This window comes from Dryobates pubescens, chromosome Z, assembly GCF_014839835.1.
Source record: "Dryobates pubescens isolate bDryPub1 chromosome Z, bDryPub1.pri, whole genome shotgun sequence".
NCBI lineage: Eukaryota > Metazoa > Chordata > Aves > Piciformes > Picidae > Dryobates > Dryobates pubescens.
This window is the reverse complement of record NC_071657.1, coordinates 102,762,770-102,786,531: the sequence shown is the minus strand read 5'-3', so window position 1 is coordinate 102,786,531 and position 23,762 is coordinate 102,762,770. Positions and strand designations below refer to the sequence as shown.

At 38.7% G+C, this 23,762-nt stretch overlaps 1 protein-coding gene across 2 annotated transcripts; it reads left to right on the top strand.

Annotated features, from left to right (window-relative positions):
* The first annotated feature begins 127 nt into the window (after positions 1-127).
* ZBED4 (zinc finger BED-type containing 4) lies at positions 128-23,328 on the top strand. Of its 2 annotated transcripts, XM_054178450.1 has the most exons (4): positions 128-301; positions 1,277-1,387; positions 5,927-6,000; positions 19,231-23,328. In XM_054178450.1, the coding sequence occupies exon 4, from the start codon at positions 19,637-19,639 to the stop codon at positions 23,195-23,197; it is 3,561 nt and encodes a 1,186-aa protein (XP_054034425.1). In that variant the 5' UTR covers positions 128-301; positions 1,277-1,387; positions 5,927-6,000; positions 19,231-19,636; the 3' UTR covers positions 23,198-23,328. The 2 variants fall into 2 exon arrangements, with proteins under 2 accessions (XP_054034425.1, XP_054034426.1); XM_054178451.1 differs by lacking the exon at positions 5,927-6,000.
* The last annotated feature ends 434 nt before the right edge of the window (positions 23,329-23,762 follow it).

Sequence of the window (23,762 nt, the reverse complement as noted above, 5' to 3'; positions counted from 1 at the left end):
CTGAGCGTCACAACTCTGCTGGCGGCCATTTTGCGGCCACAGCCCGGATGACATGTTGCGCGTCGTGCGTGCCACCGCTCGGCGGCGGCGGTGCCGCCCCCCTGTTCCTGGCGCCTGCGCACCGCGCCCCGTGGCGGCCGAGCCGGGGCAGCCTGCTCAGCGCCGCGGCGGCGGCAGCGGCCGGAGACAAAGCGCCCGGCTAATGAATGGGACGGTCCCGCCCGGCCCTTCCTTTTAACTCCTTCGGGCCCGGCCGGGCGGCGGCGACCTCCGTTTTTCCCGGCGGCGGTCGCTCCAGGAGGTGAGTGGCACCTTTCGGGCACTGAGAGGGGGCCGGGTAAGGCGGTCACGCTCGTAGTCCCCAGGACCCTGCGGCCCTCCCCCGCCCCCGCCAGCTTTGCCATAGCAATGTCGGTGTCTGCGCGACCCCGTCGCTGAGTCGCGGGCCCGGCGGCGTCCCGTCCCGCCTGGGAGCGCCTGCAGGACAGCGCCGCCAGGCCGGGGAGGGGGCGTGTGGCGGCGGGGCGGCGCAGGAAGCTGGGGACTAGGCCCGCGGTGCTGGCTCCATTGTCTGCGAGGCCCTGGGAGGGGGGCCGGCCAGCCCGGCGAGCGAAGGTCTTTGGTCTCCAGGGTAGCTCGGTGCTGGCCCGGACCTCCCGGCAGGCTCTGTTGCCCTCCACCAGGAAAGGGGTTCTTGCCTGGCCGCGCCCCGGGCTCGTTTGGTATTGTGCGCGGTCCGGGCCAGGCCGGCGGGACCCGTCAGGACTCCACGCCCGCTCCCACCTGGTGGGGCCGCGCCGCCGGGAGGCTTCGGGAGCCGGGCCCGTGGAGGGAGCGGTGACCACGTGGCCGCTACCATCCCGAGCTAAGATGGCCCGGGCAGACCCGGGGGTGGGGAGCTCGCTGCCCTCAGCAGCGCGCAGCTGTGACCCACGGCCCGCGTAGGGCACGCGCTGCGGGCCGGGGCTGCGTGAGGACCGGCAGGCGAGCGAGCTTCTTCGGGTACAAGCTTGCTAGTCGAGTGCTGGGGCCCAAAAGCCCAGGAAATCCTCAGAAGCGTTTTCCACCAGGAACGCGGGACACGAGGGGGTCAGGCGCCTGCCAGCGGCTTTGGTGTAAACACCACAACTCTTCCTGTGTGGGGTGAAGTTCCCAGCCCTGTCATTTACGAGAGATGCGTATGGATAAAGTGCAAAATTTAACTTTCATGTACTGCTCTTCTCATCTTTTGCTCGGGACAGTAATTTTGGCTAAAAATGTCTTCTGTAACTTGTAGGTCTACACTGAGACGGCTGCCGATGGTAGAGACTGGTGGTGTTCTCATGCTTGCCGGCTTTCAGCGGGTGTCTGATAGAGTTGTCTGCTGCACGTGCAGTCTACTAAAAGTGTAAGAACACTTATTAACGCAATGAAAGCTAAAAGGCCTCTTTTGCATTACTGTTGATTCTTATTATCATTGCAAAGTTTAGTAGTGGTTGGCTTTGCAATGTGGAAGAAGTTCCCCAGTTCTTCCCCCTGATGGGTGTGTTAGAAACAATCTTATCTTGTTTCTGGTGGGTATCTTTGAAATTTTACTAACTTGATTTGAGCTATCATTCTACACTTATCGTGCCAAGTGCACAAAGTCTTTAAAGCTGCCACAATGTAAACATACTTTTAAGGCTTTCCTTGTGCGTTGTCTGTATGGCCCACTGTATGTTCACGTGTCTTGATTTTCAAGAGAGTAAGCACTGTTCTTCTAAGGGTTATCTTCGGTGACAAAACCTTTCATTTAAAGCATAGCTGTGCAACCTTGTGAGAAAGTTCATGGAGTACATGCTGGGGGTGGGGGTAGTGAAGTCTAGAAGATATGACCAACTATCCCCAAGATACCACACTGTTACTAGAAAGCCTCTATTTGTGCATATACTGGGCAACAACATTCTAGTTATTTTTTGCTATGGGGAAAAAAAAACGGAAAAAAAAGAAGTCTGATAGCTCTTAATTATATATTAAAAGCAGGAGAAATTCTTTTGTGAGCTCTTAGACATTTGAGTGCTGTCTGCTAGGTGTGAGACCAACAGGCAAGGTGCTGAAAGTTTTTGTACAGCTAGTTGTCTGTCTACTTTGTTGCTTACAATGTTCTTAGTATCTTTCATCTTTAACAGATTTTGAGGAATTCATGCCATAGAAATTTTCCAAAGCAGCCAAATAGAAGAATTAATTGAGAATAAGTAAAATGAAATACCTGAATTAAGCATCTCAGAGAAAAGTTTTTGAAATATTTGTACATTTGAATAGCTGTAATTCTGTTACTCTTTATAGACCAAAATTGTGAAAGGTACAACATCCTCAATGATAACATGAAAGGCAAAGTGTACAATGTAAGACTAGACAGGTGGTGAGTTAAGAGTAATGCTTACTGTCTTTCTGTTACCTTGTTTGCTATGGCCTCTCTCTGGTGTTTCCACCTATTCTGGCACATTTTAAACCTAGACTGCAAACATCCTGAGCAAGAATTGTGTTTACTGAACAGTTAGTGTCATGCAGTTGCAGGTGGTTAGTGTAGAGGGGGTCTGCTTTAGTACACATAACACATCACTAAGGTTTATAATGGGTCCTTTGGAAAGACATAAGAACAACTACGATTCACACATTTATTTAAAATTTTCTGTTTGTGCTATCAAAGATTCTTAAGAGCTAGGTATTACAGGAGGAGCTCCTAGCAAGTTCGTGGGCAATACTGACCAGTTTTTCTGACCTTTGAGCCCATTGTATCTTTTTCTTCGTCTTTTTCTTGGAATTTGTTTTCTTCTCATTTTCCATAACCTTGAATACCAAACATTCTTAGAGTTTCTTCTTGTGGCGCCAAGAAAATTTGAATTAAAGGATGCAGATATTTTGGGTCACACCTTGCTGCATTTTACTACCATTCACAGTGAAGGCTCTGTATGAGAGGATTTTGTAAACCCTGTCTTTTGAAGCTTGCTTAAATTATAGGAGTTATCTTCAGAAGGAGCATGTTGTGCTTTAGGGTCACCACTATAATATACAATTTAAAGTAATCAGCTTTATGCACATAGGTGTGATTAGACAGGTAAATTAACTTATGTTTAGTTAGAAGAAAGTTTAGTTGAGGATTTGACACATTGTAGACCATAGCTTGCAACACATCATCATAACTGATTTTTTTTTTTTTTTTCTTAAGCAGGGATAGTCTTAAGTATCTGACTAGTATTGACACAAATTAATGTAATTAATGTTACCCGTTCTAGTGAACAAAAATTACTTTGCTAAAGGTGTTCTCTGGTATGTGTCAAATATACATTGTTTTCTGTACAACTTTGGCAATTTATTTTTCGTGTAGTACTGGTATCAATATCTCAATTCACAACCAGTGGGGGGGGAGGTGCAAAGAAAAAGTTTGTTTCTTGGTCTAAAGGTAGCTTTCAAATGGGATCTTGAGTTTAAAGCTTACACATCAAGAAGTGAGAGCAACTACAACTTTTGCCAGTTTTTAATTAATTCCCCTTCCCCCAAAGTGAAGGAACTTCTATCCTAGATGACCTAGTGTGATATATAGTTCAACCATAGTGGTATTGTTTGGTTTTGGTGGGTTTGGGGTGCTTTGTTGTGATAAGTCACGATGGTCTGTGAAAGTAGCAACAGGGAAGTAGCATAATTTTTAAGGCTTTTGTTTTAATTCAAGTATGTTAACTCAGAACAAATTGTGAATTTTTGATGTTGAACAACATACTGGAAAATGAAGTATTAGTCTTTCCTATAAGCTGTGTAAGTCTGGTTTTCAGTGGATGTTGACATAAGAAATATTACGATATTGCCATAATCTTTATTTAAACTTGCAACCTGTCTGCTCTGTTTAGCTATTGCTGCACGCTGGCCTTCCTTCCACCTTTTAACTCTTTCTTTTCCTTCTTTGCTTCAATGTGATACACAGATTGAAAGATCTTGGAAGGTTTGGAGGGTTATTAGTTCACTGTTACAGCTTTCTGAAAGCTCGTTTGGCTTCTGTTTGCTAGTTTGCATTCACTAGAGTCACACAGATGATTTTTGCCCTTGGTGTGCTAAGTTTTGCACTGAGTGCTCAGATGTTCTGTACATTTGATGCAAAAGCCAGCTCTGTGTTTCAGTAGTCCATAGTTTAAAAATTACAGCTGAAAATAGGCTAACAGATGTGACATTTTAGCAATACACTCACAATTCTTTAAAAATATGGAAGAAAGGTATTTAAAATCAGTAATGTATTTGTCTCATACGACAATGATCAAAGACTATGTACTATTTTCCCCCCCAAATAGGTTCATTTAATTAGTGCTTCAATAATAATACTGCTTACCTGTTGCTGTCATTCTGTATGTTATTTTTCTGAATCAGTGTTTACCTCAAAAAAAAAAAAAAAAAAAGGCAGCTCAGATTTAGCTGACTCTTTCATTATAATTCTTGTCACTAAAATAATTAAACAAGAAAACCCAAACATTAATTTGAATTGAATGAACTATTTGGCCAAGCTTGAAACTATTTTATAGTCATCTCTAACATGAACCACTGGGAAAATAGGAGGGAAAAGGTGGGATTTTGGTGTTGTTTTTAAAGATATCGGGGAGGATGAAGATGCATTATTTGTACTCTATCTTGCCTGTAGTTGAATGGCTCTGGCACTTGGAAGGAATGTGGGAGAGCCAGGTTTGCTTCCCTGTTTTGCCTGAGGAGCTTAATCCACATCTCGGGAGAATTCCCTGGCTGCTGCTACTGGAGCACCCTGTGTTGAGTGGGTCCATGTCGCCTTGGCTGACACCTTCCTGCCTGTATACATTATTTAAATGTTCACTGTAGTAGGACAGATGAAGTGTCTTAACAGTCAAATTAGTCAGCTGTGCAGCTCTGGAGATGTTTTCACTTAAGAGGGAGTATGGAGGTATTTTTAAGAGAAAATGTCAATGAAAGTCCATAATGCACAGTAAGCCAGCAGTCGGTCTTCCACCTTCTGTGTGGTATTCTCCTTCTCAAGGAAAAAAAAAGTAAAGTGTGTATATGTATCAATTGCCATCTCAATCTGAGTAAGAGCAGTGAGCACTGACTGATGCGGAGAATGCTGTGTTGATTTAACCCTTTGCTCATACTTACTCTATGTGAAGTTTAGAGCATAGAACAAAGCACCATCCTGGCCACTAAGGAGTGCAGACTTCAATGTTCTCTGCATTTAGATTTTGAGTCAAAGTTTACTTTCCAGATTTTCTGTTGGTGAAAAGATTTCTTGGTTGGCAGTTTTTAGTATACTGGGTCAGTGAAGCAGCTGGGGTCTCTGCACACTGACACTCATGTCTGTGTAATAGTGGAACAGAAGTTGCAAAACTCTAGAAATATGTCCTGTGATAACACTATTTCAGTGTGTTTTGTTGCTAAATCAAAATATCTGACTTAATATGCTGTGCTTGTAATCATTCCTTTCTCATAGGAAATGATAATCTTGTGTTGATCCTATGCTAGTTCATCTTGATTAATACACATGCTAGGTGCAGTGTACTTAGCTCACAAAGAGGAGGTGTGACAAGCTGCCAAATGAATTCTGTAGTGCATTGAAAGGTGCCAGCGAGCTCCTTTGCTGTCTTGCCTGTAGTGTGTAGACTTGGTTTCATTCATCATGTGGTGCAGTCAACCCTAAGCATGAAAAAAAATGGAGCATCATCCAGACAAGTACAAAAAAAGGAGTTTTAAATCTTCTTAGTATTCAGTGCGTTGGAGTTCTAGACTTGAAAATGTCTAATTTTTCTTCACAATTATGAAAAGAAGCAAGAGCTAGTCACGTAAGTCCTGGAGCTATTACCTAAAGAGGAACTCGAAACATCCCATGACTTGCCACTGTGACAGTTTTCATGACTAACAAAGTATAAATTATTGAAGTGAATTACTTTCTTCTTTTCCTTAGATACAATTATCATCATTAAGTTTGAATAGCACATATGTAACCTCAGATGAAGCCACCTGCATGCAGTGGAACAGGTGTGTAAGTTGTTTTTTGGTTGGTTTTTTGGTGGGGATTTTGTTGTTTTTTCTCAAACTAGTGGGCAGCTTGTTTTCTTTCAGGTCTTGAATCATCCTTGAATCATTGTTATTAATGTAGAGTGAACCAATGAATAATTGTATGCCTGTGCAATGACTTGTATGGAGCTTAATAATTTAGCAGGAGGTTTGTATAAGTGTCTGAGATTTAAAAACTAAGTTGTAAAACCTGGGTATCTTTATGGTTAGCTTATGATTTGCAGAGCACCTCTTACTCTGTGGTAACAGAGCTGGCATATAGATACGTGTAGCTGTTAAAATAGGAAAACTAATTTACATGCTACATTCATCCTATACTCAAATTGTACTAATCTTACTCAGATATTCATGTCCTCACTGATAAAATAAGTTTAATATCTTCTAGAATTTGTCTAAAACTTTTCTGTCCTTACATATTCAGTTTGAGCTGTTGAGTACAGATTTTTTAGAAGCTTGAGATTTTTGACTAAGATGTAGTAGGAAAAGTCTTCATATATGGTCCAGCTTTTGTATGTAGATGAACAATAAATGTCATTCTTGGATAGTGTTTCAGAGCTTTCTGATTATTATTTTTTATTTCCCCACTTCCCCTGTCTTAAATCATGCAGTTCAACTTTTAAGCTGTCTGTATTGTTGGTTAACATGCATGTTAGCAACAGATGGACACAATGTTTAGATAGATAGGATTTTAAACTAGGTAGTCTTGGTGTGATCATAGAACACCTTGGGTTGGAAGGGACCTTTTAAAAGTTATCAGCTCAAACCTCCTTGCAGTGAGCAGGGACATCTTCAACTAGATCAAGTTGCTGAGAGCCCTGTCCAAGCTGACTTTGCATGTTTCCAGGGTTGGGGTTTCTACCATCTCTCTAGGCCACCTGTTTCAGTGTTTTGCAACCCTTATTGTAGAGATTTCTTCCTTGTATCCAGTCTAAATCTATCCTCTTTAGGATTAAAGCCATTACCTCTTGTTGTGTTGCTACAGTCCCTATTACAAAGTCTGTCCCCATATTTGTTATAAGCCCCCTTTAAGTACTGAAAGGTCACAATGGAGCCTCTCCTTTTCTCCAGGCTTAACAACTCCAACTCTCTCAGCCTTTCTTTGTAAGACTCTGGTCTCTGTAGAAAAAGAAAAATGAAAACATGACTCAGATTAATTTCTGAAGGAAGGAAAGTTTTCCAAGGTGAGACATACAGAAGGTGTAGGGGATTTTGTTACAGACTAAATCAGCTTGTGGGTTGTTCTTCATGAAAGTCTTAAGTGAAAATGAGCTGCCTAGTGCTTTCCAAGTCCATAGCATAGTCAAAGAGCAGGAAAGAGCAGTCATTTGCAGCAGCCTAGTTCTAGACCATTGTAGAGAAATCTGATAAAATGGACAATGTTGGTTTTGCCACAAACCCAACAATTTCACTGCCATGTATTTAAAGCTGAATTCTAATGTACTTGTTAGAACTATAAGATGCATCTAAAGTGTCTTTCTAATGTGTCTCAAGGTTAAGTATTCAGTGAAAATTACTATCTAGTCTTGCTAACTTCAAGAATTATTTCTTGAATTATAATCCCAGTTGTTGTGACAGATAATAAAGAAGGAAACTATATACATTTTGTCACTTTTTTGTTTGTCTGGTTGGTTGTGTGGTGGGGTTTGATTGTTTTGGTGGGGTTTTTTTTGTTTGTTGGGGTTTTTTTGTCATACTAATGTGCTTCATTGAAATCCAGGTTCTGAAATAGAGCTCAGGTAATTTTGGTCAGCCTAAAAAATGGGTTTATAGAATGTATTTTGAGTTCCTTGTGACTTTTTTCAAAATGTCATTTCTACATATTTATTTTGGTATATATGAAGATTATATAAAATATGTCATCTTTTAAGTGATCTCATACTACTTCCTGTTGGGGTCCTACTCTTTTGTGGCATGGTAGTTGAAGACTGACTTGTTTTCCTCTGTGTTTCAATATATCAATATGCAATATGTAATGTATAATGTATTCACCAGTACAGATTACATCATGCAGTGTATTGTGACCAAATTATTTCATACTGGCTCATGGAATTAAGTAGTGTGGCCCAGAGAGCTAGCATATTGCAAATGTTCCTTCTGCTGATGATGCTTTTCTTCATTTATGGTTAATAAGGCACTTTTGTGTTAAAACATGTGCTTATACAGAGCTGAAATCTTCTGGGAGCAAAGATCCAAATATTCTGCTGTCCAGATAGTATCTTTTCTGTAAAATCTAAAGTTTCATCAGGTCAGAAATTCTCTGAATTAAAGTCTTCTAGTGCATATACTATGCAGTAGTGTTTTATGTGCAGTTTAGATATTAGAAGAAAATCTAGTTCCTGATTAAAGGGAAAAGTAGTGTTAGATATGCCATGAGGAGGTGGGAGAGGAAAGAGCAGTGTGGAAACGGCTCCTTGTTTATAATTCCCACCCAACTATGAGCTCCCAGCTCAAGAACTTACCCAATATTTGGGATTGCAAGTCCTTGGTAAAATGTGGCATAGATAATTGCCACATTTCATATAAAATTTTATATCATATTATACTATATAATATTTTCTGAGTTTACTCCATGGTTCCCCTTCTTTTTTTCTGTGTTAAAGGTGGGAACATGGTATGCTAATAAGTGTGGGAGCATATCTACAGACAGGGTTAAAAAAAAAAAGACACAACAGGGTAGTAGTCATTACATGAGAGGTTTTCCCTTGTTGCAACTTGCATTAGTAGCCACTGAAATAGTAGGAAGAGTGGCTCAGCTTTCAGGGAGCTAAACAGCATGCAGATCATTCTGTCAGCAGCACCTTTACTTTTGACACTGGGAAAAGGGAGGAATTGAAGTTCTATTCTTTCCTAGTGATTTGAAGTTGCCTTCTCTGGCAGTTGTGCTGTGGAGAGACCATAATCTCTTTATGATGGGAAATACAACGGTTCTCATTAAGTATAGGGAAATTTCTGATCCTTCTTTCTCTAAATGTTTTTATTTTCTTTTACTATACCTCACAAATTATTAGGTATATTAAAATAATTATTATGGCTTCTGTGTAGCAATAGAAAATGAGCAAATGAAAACAGCAAGTGTTATTTTCTTTATCTGCTCTTGTACAAATAATGCCATGCATCCTGCTCTGAATAAAGTGTATAACCTTATTCTGTAAACTTAATTAAAGGTTTCATTAGAAGAGTTAAATTTTGTGAACTGCACTGGTTCAAGAAGGTACTACAAAAAACTTTATTCCTAATTAAAATTCTTGTTGTATTTTTGGTTAGCTCCTTGATCAAAACCTTATTTGTTCAAATTGAAGTCTGTGTCTTTGGCAATAGGATGGTTCTCCTATAAACCATTTTCTTCTGGGAGAAGACAACTGACGTATTTGTTTGACAGTGTTGCTTTGGATTTCCTGCTAATACTCAATGTGGTGCTAGTGGAAACAACGTTGGCTTTCCTGGCCTGGTTGTCTGTGGCAGTTGGACCTTTGCTGCAAAGTCTCACCTTGCCTTGAGGAAGGCAAAGAGAGTATGTTCCTAGAAGAGGTTGAGAGGATAAAGACCCCTCATTATGGTGGCTAAGGATGGGCTGGTTGATAAATGTGTGGGGAGAGCTGTACACTCATTTCTCCTCCCACTTCTTGTAAATAGGAATGTTTGTTCTGAAAGAAACAGAGCTGCGGTAGTTGTTTTTAAACTGAGACATCAGGTGAAAATGTCAGATGCTGATGATGAACATAGAAGCTCCTTAGGAAATACTGAATGAAAAAACATACCTGAAAGGAGCATACAAAGTTCACCCCTGTCCTGGGCATGATAGATTATGCTTGCATGTGGCATGGAAGCTTGGCTTTAAAGTTACCTTTAAAGTTTTGGCTTTGTTGTTGTTGTTTTCGTTGTGCTCCCTGGAAAGGTAAAACTGAATATGTATGAATTCTATAAAAATTGGATAGTATTGTGAATATTATTTTCTGTCATATTTAGTAACTAGAGGATATTTTTCTTGCTTCAAGTAAAATCTAGCCATATTGCTTTTAACTGTTATATGAGGAAGAAAGAAGATAACTGGTACAAAGAAACAGATTTATTTGGAGAATCGTTTGTAATTGAGGGTATTTTCTGACTTGAAATAATTCTTTGAGGAAAGAATGATATATGACAAAAGCTCAGCTGTAAGAAAACAAACCAAAACAAAAAAACCCACCCTACAAAGTATTCAAACTACTGTATATTCTCTTGGAAAATATTTTTTGTCGTTTCAGGGGCTAAGAACTAACCTGCCCTGATGTGCACATGCATTCCAGGCAACAAAAAAAATGCTACGTTGTTACATGTATACCATTACCACACGTGTAAGCAGTGGGAAACCTCCCCATAGCACAAGTGAAAACAAACTGACGGCACAGAACTGACTGGCATCAATATGAACACAGGGTTGAATTAATGGGTAACTGAAGGATCTTTAAAACAGATCTCTAGAGACTTGATCTGGTTACACAGAATGGTGGGGGTTGGAAGGGACCTCCAAGGATCATCTAGGTCAACCCACTGCATCCCACTGTTACTTTCAAAATAGATAATAATATATAATAATTCTAGCAGTTTAACAGATACTATTCAGGTGTTGGGGTTTTGTGTGTGTGTGTTTTTGTTTGTTTGTTTTGTTTTGCTTATTTTTTTAAGAAAAAAACACTGTTCAAACATGTTAATACAATACTACATTCTGTAAAGTGCCCTGTTTACATTTGGGTTTTTTCACTTTATATTTACATGGATATGTTCAGCAAGAGTTCGAAGAAGACTTACTGTACACAGCACATGGCATGCCCTTCCTAACTGCTTTTTCATTGTTCATAATCTAGGTTATTCAGCTTTGTAACCATCAGCTCTCTTCTTTACAAGTTTCTCATTTTTAACTGTTTGAAACCATCCTTAAATTGTCACTCTTTCAGAGTTTAAAGATAAATACTTTTTTAAAAAGTATGTTTTCTGGTATATTGCAAGCTAGGAAGGTGGACTACTCAGGGGAAGAATCTCTTGCCCTAATCCTATCCCGTTTGTTTTGTCAGATGTGGTACTGCACATAGAGAAGAGTGTAATGAGCTAGGCTAGGAATTGATCACTTGGGGAAAGGAAGCATCAGAGGAATCTTGCTTTGAATTTTCTGATACTTTTGTGAATGCAGGCTGCTGTTCTCTAGCAGTGTGGAATAATAAATGTTTTTGATTCTTTTGGAACTTACCTCTGGTAACTTTGTCTGTCTTGTCTTGTTTCCTGTTCCATGATAATACTGATGTGTCTTCCCTACCCTGTTCTTATTTTTATCGTCTGCATTCTACCCTCCTGTTGTGTTACTACAACCTTTGCTCATCTCCCCTCAGGCTCAGATTGTACAGCATGACATACTAAAAGCAGCTTTGATGTCATGCATTAAAAATGCTAAAGCCAAACAATGTATGCTTCAGCTGCTTTAAAAAAAAAAAAGTTGGTTTTTTTTCTTAAGAAAACTACCTTGTCTCTTGCAAGACTAAGGATTCCTCTGTATTATTTGTCCAAATATTTGTGCAATATTTGTCCAAAATTGTAAATGATAAAAATATAAAACAAGAGTATAAACTCCTGTAGCTTTCATTTGGAGCAACATTGGAACTAATGTGTAAGACTTGGGAAAATCCTACTGAAATTGTAATAAGATTATTGTTTAAAATGTAAGCATACTAATAAAAGACAGGTAGATCTGACATTTAGTAGGTGTAAACAGTAGCATAGAAACACATTCTGAAAGTATTACTTCAGTAATAGATAATGAGAAGAAATGCTTCAACACTGAAGAGACAGTTTGGATCCTAGACAACTGTTGAGATAACTTGCTTGTTGTGACAGATCCATTTTTTGTGAGCGATAACTTAATAAAAGCTGGGGCAGAATGATTTGCCTGCCCTTTTATTCCTCCTTCCTTATAGTGTGCTGCTGTGGGAAGTTAGCAAAGGACATGTGAAGGAAGATAGTCCCATTGGAGAGCTGATGGTATTTTTAGTGCACTAAGGAAAAAAATAAATAGCAACAATTAAAGGCTTATCTGGTAGTTGTAGGTATGGGTAGTGTTACTATTTGTGGTGATACATAATATTAAGTATGGTGGCACAGGCAACTCAGTGATACTACGTTTGTTTTTTTGTTGTATAAAACTTAGAAATGACATAGTTTTGGCTGAGGTGATACTTTGGTTTGTTTTTGTTTTGTTTTGTTTTTTGGGTTTTTTAAGCCTTGCATTTTTATTTTCCTGCTGGGATAAATGCTGTCTGAAATTGTGTGGAATGGGGGTTTCTGTGCTTTGGGCTTTGTAATCTTTAACAATGTTGATTAAGCCTAGGTGATGGAAGGTGATGCTTCAAATGGATACATGCTTAATAAATTGTCAAATAAATTAGGAAGGCTGCTTTCTCCAGAAATAAGCTTGAGTTCTTGCATCAGATACCTGCTTTTTTCTTAGACATGCTGAGTAGTCAGCCTGTATCACAGATCTGATGAAATGTTTGGGTACTGAGCACATGTAGCTGAGCACTAAAGGGGGATGCCAGAACTAAATGTTAGCCAGATGTGAGTAATAGGCATGCTAACACAAACATCATTACTTATATTAGACTTCAAAAGTAATGAATATAGACTATCTAATATTAAGCATTATCTCAAAGTTTAAAAGAAGTTTCACTGTTGAGGGTATACTGGTGCGAGAACTGAATTAAGAACCAGATGTTTTTTAAATAAAAGAAAACTAACACCCCAAACCAAACAAGCAACAACCAAAAAACCCCTAACAAACAAAACCACACATGCACAAAACCAATAGTTTTTAGAATTGAGTCTTATTTTTATTTCTGCTTTGTGTTTACTTAAAAGGTTGTGGTGTTTTTGTTTTGTTTTGTGTGTGTGTGTGTGTGTGCGTGTTTTTTAAATTATGCTCATCTGGAAATCCTAGCATTTCACTTAGTTTTGCCATTGTCATTGTTTTCACTTCTTTTACTCATCAGTATAGGAGCCAGTGTGGTTTAGTGCAGGGGGAGCTAGTACACACTTTCTCCCATGCACTGATGCAGGTGATGTGGGTTTGACGTGGAGACATTTGTAAAAAGCCAGGGCTTTTGGTTCTTTAGTCTTTCCAGGTGTTCCTTGAAATGTCAGTAAATTGTCAGTAAATGAAGTCCCATAGACTTTTGTTTAATGTTTACAGCAGCAGGAGAAAAAAAAGATACAAAAAATAAGAGAGTTGTTAGCCTTTGGATTGTGCTGCCCAGGGAGGTGGTGGAACACCATCCCTGGAGGTGTTCAAGAGGGGCACAGGCAACTAGAAATCAGCCTGTATGTAAATTTTGCCTGAGATCAATTGGGCCAACAGGGCACTGAAACCAGCACATAGTTACCCAATGGGAAGGGGTTCTGCCAGGCTGTGGCCAGAACACATGCCCTTACCATAGATACAGGGTTGTTTCTCAGACATGCATGGTCCTGCCCCCTTTGTTCCTTTTCCCGCATTACCCTGGCTTTCTGCAGGAAGGAGGGGGGAGAGGGGGACCATGTCTAGACACCTTAGTGTCGGTCTGGGTTTGTGCTGGGGACGTTTGGCCCTACCATGACAGGTATGAATGATCTTCATATTTGGATAAATAGGAGGTCTCTGTGTCATGTCCCAGCAAGTAGCACAAGCACACTAGGGAGTTCACATACCTTTCTTGGAGGGCCCTTGTTCTTCTTGCCTTGTCTTCCAACCTCTGAACAGGTGCCTTTGTCCCATCACTTTGTTTCCTTCCTTATGGCTATGTGATCTTATCTTAGTAGTTTTTCCCAGCTTCTCTCTTCAGCTATGAGGGTGTTGAGGGCATCTACTGCCCTTTCAGGATGCTGCCCAGTTTCTTACAACAGCTCAAGAAGCCCAGCAGTCGAGGTATCCTTGGGAACTTCCTGGTGCCCACCTCCCAGCCTTTTACAGCACCTGTGTGTGGCATCCTCTGTGTCTGGCCATACATATGTTAAATGGTCCACCCTTGGACAAAATAATTCCTGTCCTTGTGGGTTTTTTTTTTTGCTTGTTTGGTTGGTTTTGTTTGTTTAGCATATTTTGTTTGTTCCTTGCTTTTTTCTGTTTGTTTTGGGTTTGGTTGGGTTTATTTGTTTGTTTCCCTTCTTACCAGCAGCCCTATTCTGAGAGCTGAATTGGTCTTTTCTTGTTTACACAAACATATAAAACTGTTCATGAATGTTCCTTATGTGAAAATTCAGATTTTGTAAATGTTTGTCTCTCTCCAGAATTGAACTTTAAAAATAATTGTAAAGTATTTTTGACCATTCTACAAGTGTTTCAGGAGTAGTGAGGGAGCCTTTCTGAGAGTGAGACCTTGGATAAGTCACATAGTAAGATGACCTCTGTAAACTCATGATGGAATAGAGGGTGTAGAAACAAAAGATTATTTCTCAGTCAGTATTAAAAAGTTCTGTGTTTTTGTTGCTTCCACATGTCTTTTTTTTTTTTTTTTTTTTAAGATAGAAGTAAGGAAAAAAGGACACTAAATAGTTGAAATTTTAAATAAAAATGCTTCCACTTTCTAACACCATGATTTTTCTCTGTGGTAAAACAGAGCACTTAAAATGTGATGGTTTCTCGCTTTTTCTTCTCCTTTGTATGTCCTTCTGGTGTGGTGTTTGGGGGTTTTGTTTGTTTGTTTTACAGGGTGGGGCTTTTTAATTATTGTTTTCCCAATTGACTTAGACATGATTTTGGTTATGATTTTTCTCCTTCCATTAACATATGCTTCAGAAATATATTTTGTGTATTTTTAATATATTTTTTCAAGCATATTTTCTGTTAATTACACAGATTCTTACATACTTCAGCTCTTTCATACCAGATTAATAAAAATATCTCATGTTACTTCTCTTATACGTAAAAGTCTGTTCCAGTATTTGGTGAGGGTGAAGATTATTCCTATCAACAAAAATCAATGTACAGTATTGGTGATGCTGTTTCCACACTTTATTCTTTTGTGTCCAAATGGAGTGTTGTGGACCTGAGATTTTGCAAGTTGCAGAGAATACATTTGTAAAACCAGAACAGCTACCAGTTAATATAAAATCTGATTTTTAAGATGTCATGGTATAGTAAGAGTGTCTTTACCTTCCTCTATTCTATTGTGAAAGTTCTCTGCAAGTCGTACTTCCCATGAGGTCCAAAGCAGTTTGTTTCTTTTATTAACCCTAGTTTTCCCAAGCCTGACTTTGATCCCAGTTACACTGTTGCATCCACTAGCTACTCTTGCATTTTGCAGCGGGGATGTGTTTGCTTGTATTTGCACTATATGCATGTGTATAATAATTTAAAGTTGTTTTGTTTTAAACTAGTTTCTACAACTGTTTGCACTAAAATTCTGTAATATAATCAAGTTCATTATTATTGCTTGGGTACTTGACCTAAAATTGAAAACGGTTTAAAGTTTCTGAACCTATTCTGCTCATGGTTTAGTGCTTTGTTCTTGCATACTTTTCATACCTCATTGCATGTTAATGTATGTCCCTACAGTCCCAAGACGCCAGTGTTTCTTTTGTTTTACCCCCTTCCTTCAGCAGTGATTTCTCTGGTCATGACAGTTCATTGTGGCACTCTTTGGATCAGTGACATTCTCCTGGCATTTCATGTCAACCAGTCTGCACTTTATAATCCCATTTTGAATGGAAAAATCCTATAAAATATTTCTGCAGGCTGATTACCACAGCAAACCACCGTCTACAGCTTCTCAGAAGCTAATAGTCTAGAGTGGAACATTTGAGTATATAATGGTTCTCTACTTCCATTTATTTTTTTTGAAGATTTTTGTTGTAAGGTGCCTCTTCCTTCCCTTTGGTTTGCTGCTTGACTGTATAAAATTGAGGAGATTTCAAAGGCATAAATCATTTTAATTTTGAGATGACTGCCTGTAGCCTTTTGTACCTTCTGTTCAAGAAGGAAAACTTTTTTCTTCTTGAATATCTTGTTTGCTTAGCAGTAGTCCTTAACTTTGAGTAGCTGTGTTCAAGGGTAAATAAGTTACATAAAATATATAAAATAACCAAATTTGTGCTTTGTTTTAGATTACTATAGAATTTTAAAATCACATGGAGTGTTTTGTTTGGTGGGGCTTTTTTGTTGGTGGTGGTTTTTTGTTTTGTTTTATTTGTTTTTTAAATATTGATGGCATGAGAGAGGGTGATGAAAAACATAACTATTTTTCTAATCCTGAGCCTTTTGGAGATTGCATTTTAAAGAAAATTTGACTTAGCCATCCCTGGAGTTCAAGAAGCTGTAGTTGTGGTGCTTCAGGACATGGTTTAGTGGTCATGGGAGTTGGGTTGTGGTTGAACTCGATGATCTCAAAGGTCTTTTCCAGCCTAAGTGATTCTATGATTCTAATGTTACTGTGTGATGTAGTAACACTTTAAACAACAGAGATGATTCTTAGGTGTTTGAAAGAAAATGGGGGGGGGGGGGGGGGGGAAAGGCAAAATCTTTTAAGGGGCATTTGGCCTTGGGGATTTCCCAGGAAATGATCTAGCAACTCTAACGAGTTTCCTCCAAGAACCTCAGCTATTTTGCATTCCTAGAACACAATAACAATGCCTAGGAAAAGTACATACTATGTACCCAGAGAACTGTAATAGCCATACATAAAGTGGACAAAATATAATTAATTTTTTCTTGCCTTAAACTTAGTCATAGATGCAATAAAATAGTATAACAAGGCACAGGATATAAAGTGCTTTGCCACACTGCTAGTAGCATATCCTTCCTAACAGCAAGAAGGTATTGGCTAAACATAAGTATAGAAATAATATGTAGTTTCAAAGGGAGACCTATGTTTAATGTCACAAATAGGAGATAGAAAAACATTTGAATGAACAATTTGAGTAGTAAAATCTGTAAGTAAAAAAACAAAGCATACAGGAAAGAACTCTCGTAGAACAAGGACAGTTTCTGGGCCTAAAGAAAAGAAGGTAAACCGTGTCAGGACCAGATAAGATAGCTTCCCACACTCTTTCTGGTGGACGAGATAATGAGCATTTAAAACACCCAGCGACAAAAAGGGGAAAAGGAAGACAAGTCTCCCATCTGTATTTCTGCTTCACAGTCCAAATGGCTTTCTCTCCTATCACCTGAAGTTCCTGAAGACCATCAGGGACCATAGCCATCAGTATTTAACTATGTAGCATCAGCTCAGTGGTATTGTGTACTCAAAGCTAATTTAGGCTAAGACGATTAGGGCCTAACTGAATATGTAGTGATAACGATTGGTAGTGATTAGGAACTTAACCATTGGCAATGTGAATGAATGTCAATCTAGCTAAGTATTGTTGGGAAGCTTGCAACTGGTCTCATTTATCAGGTTTTCAAATCTTCTCATCACAGCTACCTTACACTTAGCTTTGTTAAGCAGCAAATGCTTATCAGGACAGGGACAGGTGAAACATCTACATGTGTGTATATGTATATTTTAATTTTTTTCTCTTAAGTCTGGAACTGTTCTGGCATAATTAAGAAATTATAGGTGTTTCAGGCTAGAGGTGTGATTACCTGTTTTGAGGCAAAAAAGCTTGCATACAAAAAATTGCATACAACTTCATCAGAACAGAGTGCTAAAGGACGCGTACATGCATTTTACTTGGAATCTGTAATGTGCTTACTGTAACTTGGCACTTACATGCATAATTGATGTGTTGAAAGCTCTGCATGGAGTCTGCTTCTCAGCCTTTCTGTTCTGTGATCTTAAGTCACAACAGCTTATTACATATTTTTGCTTTTTCTGTTTGCAGTACAAGCTTTGAAATCACAAATACAGATCAAAATAAAGATTGGGGGGGGGAAATCCTCGGATTGATTTCTATTAAAAATGTTGACTGTCTTGAATTCTCTTCTCCAATCTGCACGTGCTTCTATATCAATATATTTGTGATCACTAATTTGTTTCATGCAGTTTTATACTGTGATGTAAGTTCAGTCTCTGCTGTGAGAGTTGTTCTTGGGTGAGATTTCACAAACCTGTGCAAAATACCACATATTTTTTCTAGAAATGTTGGGATTTTTTTTCTCTTTGCCTCTTCACTAGAACTGATGTTCTTCATGCACAACCCTCCTATCTTTTGGTGTCTCAAACTTTATTCCTTTCTTTTCCTTTCTGTGATTAAAAGAAAGAAAGGCAGATCACAAATACTAAAACTTTTACAGAAAGAAAACTGCCTTCCTCTTTGCCAGCTCTGACTGCACCATCTCCCTTTTCTTAAAATAGCTGCAGTAAGCTGATTCCCCCTCCTCGCCACTTTCCGTGTACTGGGAAAAAAAGTTCTCACCTTGATAAGCTTTCCAGAAATCTGAAATGCACAGGAAAGAAGTGTTTCTGATCTCTCTTGTAAACAGGCTTACTAGTATAACTTGTGTACGTGAGGAACTTGAGCTGGCACTGCTGCACTAGGCACCAGCATATGGAACTGTATATACCTTTGCTTCTGAGTGATGTTACGCTTTTCAGAGACCTGAGTATGTATGTGGCATTTGCACAGCCCAGTTATCCCAAATGAAGCATTTCAGCTTTTAATTGTGAAATTAAAAAAAAAAAAAAAAGTTTCTATGATGTGGTGTTTTCTGAGAGTGTTAGGGTATGAATATAATCAGGTGAAAACATGGTCAGAGGAAGAGAGATTAGTATGACACCACTGGACACCCTTACAGAGATTTCTTATAAAAACTTCAATTTTTAAACACTGCTGCCAGTAATGAAGGGATCAAATCTCTAGGAGGATAACTTAACATTTGGTTTTAAGTACCTATTTCTTGTGCTAACATGATTAACTGCTGTCTTGTCTTACTATGTATCTGTGGATAGAGACATGTATATATTATATGTTTGCATGTGTGTATGCATGATTATGCAGTGCTTGTATTAAGATGTAGGATGAGGTGTAGGTATGTCCAAGCAGATACAGAAGTGATGCTTGGACTCTAGTTTTTGTCAAAGCTACGTATGCAGACATTTATTTGCCCACAAAATATGCATTGAGAAAATGTTTGGTTTATTTTCGTGTATTGTTTTTGTGTTCAATAGTAAATATTTAGTGCATTTTTGAAAATGTAATTGATCAAAGTGTGTTAGTCAACTTTGTTTCCTTATTATTTTTTTTTCTAATTTCTAGATGGTGCAGAAGAACCACAGTTGCCCAAGCAAGATGAGCAGAATGGCTTCCTTCAACAAGAAAAGAGAACATTCATTTTTTAGGATTGCCTACAACATGAAGCATTTAACAGTAGCTGTCTTTGAGAACATTCATCTATGACCTGAAATGTCCTGACCCTGGGGAAAAAATGAGATTCCATTAATTAAGTCTATAATTTTAAAATGCATTTTTATGACTAATCATATTTAGTTATGCACAATACAGATATAGAAATTATAAACTAGATGTTCCTTTAACACATACACACATTTGTGTTTGTGCATTCAGTATACAAGATACATCATTTAAATCAAAATTTAAATACTCTTTTAAATTATCAATATTTATTAATAAATGAAGACTTGGCAAGAAGAATTTGCCATCCATGGACAAAAGTAGAACAGGTTCCCCCAGAGTGGATGGTAATTTTGTATTGGGTAAAATCAGTAACTTAAAAGTGGAGCAAGAGGAAGACAGCATTAACTGTACTCTAGAAGGAATGGATATAAAAACAGAACAAGATGATTTTAAACATGGGGAGAGCAGTGATGAACAGGAAGACAAAGAAAAGAACTTCATTACCAACAACCCTAGCAAATATTTATCTACTGAAAATGAAGATAATTATGGATCTCTTTTTTCTCAGTATAGTAGTACTCTATATGATGTAGCAATGGAGGCCGTGACACAAAGCCTCCTTTCTAGCAGAAACATAAGCTCAAGAAAAAAGTCACCTGCTTGGAACCATTTTTCTATATCTCCTAGAGATAGCACTAAAGCAATATGTATGTACTGTATGAAAGAATTTAGCAGGGGTAAAAATGAAAAGGACCTGAGTACAAGTTGTCTAATGAGACATGTGAGGAGAGCCCATCCCACTGTACTAGTTCAAAGAAATCGAAGTATGCCAGGTATATCCCATCCCACTGTACTAGTTCAAAGCAATCTAAGTATGCCAGGTATATCCTCCTTTTCTTCACCTACATTGTTACTACCACCTCAGTCAGCAGATGTTGGAGATCTGAGTTCTATGTTATCCCCCATAAAACTGGTCAAGAAAGTGACTTCTAAAATACCCTCTCCAGATCGAATAATTGAGGAATCTATTGTGTCTTCTGAAGAAATATCAGATCTTTCAGTTTCTGAGAAGTGCATCAAAGAAGAAGTCATGGTTGAGTCATCTCCACAGCTACCCAACAACCAGTATGATGACACTGTGGAGAATGTAGCAGAAAAAACTGTTGTAATTCCAAAGAGCACATCAGGTTCCAGAAGGAGATCTGCTGTCTGGAAACACTTTTATTTGTCACCTCTAGATAATTCTAAAGCTGTCTGCATTCACTGCATGAATGAATTCAGTAGAGGAAAAAATGGAAAAGACCTGGGAACAAGTTGTTTGATAAGACACATGTGGAGAGCCCATCGTTCCATCGTCCTTCAAGAGAATGGGGGTGGCACTAGCATACCACCTCTCTACACTGCACCTCCAACTCTGTTGCCTTCTTTGCTGCCTTCAGATAGTGATCTGAATTCTATGTCATCTTCTCCTGAAAAACTAATGAAAGAATCAACTTCTGTTTCTTCTTCTCCGGAGAGAATCTCTGAGGAGATCCATACTAATCTCTCTTCTGGAGATGCTCTAGTGGAAGACTCAATGCTGTCATCATCTGATGATATAGGTGAAGTCTCCTTCATTTCATCTCCGGAGAAACAGTGTGAGGGATTAGGTCCACTAATATTTGAACCTACTGCTGTATTTCAGCAAAATAAAAGGATTATGAAAAGGCTTAAATCAGAAGTTTGGCACCACTTTTCACTGTCACCTTCAGACAGTCTAAAAGCAGTATGTAGATACTGCAGTTGTACGATAAGTCGTGGTAAGAAAGGTGATGTGGGCACAAGCTGCTTGATGAGACATTTATATAGACGCCATCCCGATGTAATTGGAAACCAAAAAAGTTTTCTTGATATGAGTTTGGCAAATTCTCCTTATGCCACTTTGGCTTCTGCAGAATGTTCATCCTCCAAGTTGACTGACTTGCCTACAATGGTTACACATGATAATCCAATTATATTTCCTGTTAATAGCAAGAAGACCTCAAAACTGTGGAATCACTTCTCAATTTGTTCTGCAGATTCAACGAAAGTAATATGTATGCACTGTGGTCGTACAATAAGTAGAGGGAAAAAGCCAACAAATCTAGGCACAAGTTGCCTTCTAAGACATTTGCAGCGGTTTCATAACAATGTGTTGAAAACCGATGTCTCAGAGACGGTATTATCCTCATCTACGGATAATCACATGCCACTGAGCACAGAATTACTAGGATCTTCAAATTTTGATGAAACCAATGATAAGTTTTGTGACTCTCACCCAGTTGCCAAAAAAATCACAAGTCTTGTAGCTGAAATGATTGCACTTGACCTTCAGCCATATTCTTTTGTAGACAACGTTGGCTTTAACAGGCTTCTTGAATATTTGCAACCTCAATATTCTTTACCTTCTCCATCTTACTTTTCTAGGACAGCAATTCCAGATATGTACGATAATGTAAAACAAATAATTATTTCACATCTTAAAGAAGCTGAAAGTGGAGTCATCCATTTTACATCTGGAATATGGATGAGCAACCAAACACGTGAATATCTGACTCTGACAGCTCATTGGGTTACATTTGAATCTTCATTTCGACCACAGTGTGAGGATTACCATTGTTCAGCACTATTAAATGTATCACAGATTGATTGTGACTACAATGGAATCAGCATTCAAAAGCAGTTAGAGTACTGGTGGGAAACGTGGATTACTTCCATTGGCCTTCAGATTGGGATTACTGTTACTGATAATCAGAGTATAGAGAAAACTTTAAATGAAGGTGATCATTCAAGTGTACAGTGCTTTAGTCACACTGTTAATGTCATTGTAAATGAGGCTATTAAAAGCCAGAGGATGGTTCAGAATTTACTTAGCATTGCAAGAAAGATCTGCGAACGCGTCCATCGGTCAGCAAAGGCAAAAGAGAAGTTGGCGGAGTTGCAAAAAGAGTATGAGTTGCCTCAGCATCAACTAATACAAGATATCCCATCAAAGTGGAATACATCATTTCATATGCTTGAACGGCTTATCGAACAGAAAAGAGCAATTGACGAAATGTCAATAGAGTGCAGCTTTCGGGAGCTAATAAGTTGTGATCAGTGGGAAGTCATGCAGTCAGTGTGCCATGCTCTGAAACCTTTCGAAGCTGCAAGCAGGGAGATGAGTACGCACATGTCTACTCTAAGCCAAGTGATTCCAATGATTCATATACTTAACAGAAAAATAGAGATGCTATTTGAGGAAACAATGGGCATAGATACAATGCTGAAATCTTTGAAAGAAGCCATGGTGAGTAGATTGTCCTCTACACTTCATGATCCAAGGTACATTTTTGCTACACTTCTGGATCCCCGGTATAAAACATCCTTATTTACAGAAGAGGAGGCTGAACAATATAAACAAGACTTAATCAGGGAGCTGGAAATCATGAGTTCTACCTCAGATGATGATAAACCTGTTTCCAATGGATGTGATATAGGTTCACCATCGACAAATTCATGTGGGGAAGATAATCTTTGGTCACTCATGGGTGACATGAAGAAAACAAAAGACCTGAAAGAAAGAGCAAAGTTACCAGAGGAAATGGTGCTTTCTTATTTGGAGGAAGAAGTGCTTGAGCATAACTGTGATCCTCTAACTTACTGGAACTTTAAGAAGTCATCTTGGCCAGTACTGTCAAAATTGGCTGTCAGGTTCTTGGGTTGTCCACCAAGCATTGTTCCTTCAGAGAGATTGTTCAATACATCCAATGAAAGCAGCAACTTTAGTCAGTCAAGGGTAATGATTGAACACTTTGAAAAGCTTATCTTTTTGAAAGTGAATCTTCCTTTAATATACTTCCAGTATTGAAACTAATGAACAAACTGCTAGACTAAACCTGTTGTTGCTCACTGGATATTAACTATCAGATTTTAATTGCTCCAATGGGGGCCATGTATGACATCTAATCAGTGACTATAATTCCAAATTTTAATTTCTTTTGGTTTTTGTTTTTCAGCTTTCAATGTCTACATGTGCCTTATTCATAGTACTTCAGGCCAGATACTGTATATATGTTTTTTAAAAGTTCATACTAGAGCTAGCCTGTCTTGACAAATTAGGTTTTAATCCAGAATTGTAAATGAACTTTAAAAAAGCTCAATTCATTTGTTTTCATAGAATGAAATGGAAAAAAAAAAAAAAAAGAAAAAAAAAGATGTAAACAGTTCTATTCTGTAGTTTTTTATTCAATTATTATGTAAAAACCATAAACCAGGTACTGTATTTTAGTTGAACATTGCTTTAATTGCAACAGCTTTTGTAGTTGTCGAAAGCAAGATGTACATGAAAGATGGGGTTCAAGCCATCTTTTTACAATGTGATGTTTTTAACTGCAAGCCCTAAAAGTACTTAAAGGATTAAGAACAATTGTTGA

Excerpts from the sequence above, each read along its gene's own strand:
- ZBED4 (XM_054178451.1), top strand. The coding sequence starts at position 19,637 with ATGGACAAAAGTAGAACAGGTTCCCCCAGAGTGGATGGTAATTTTGTA.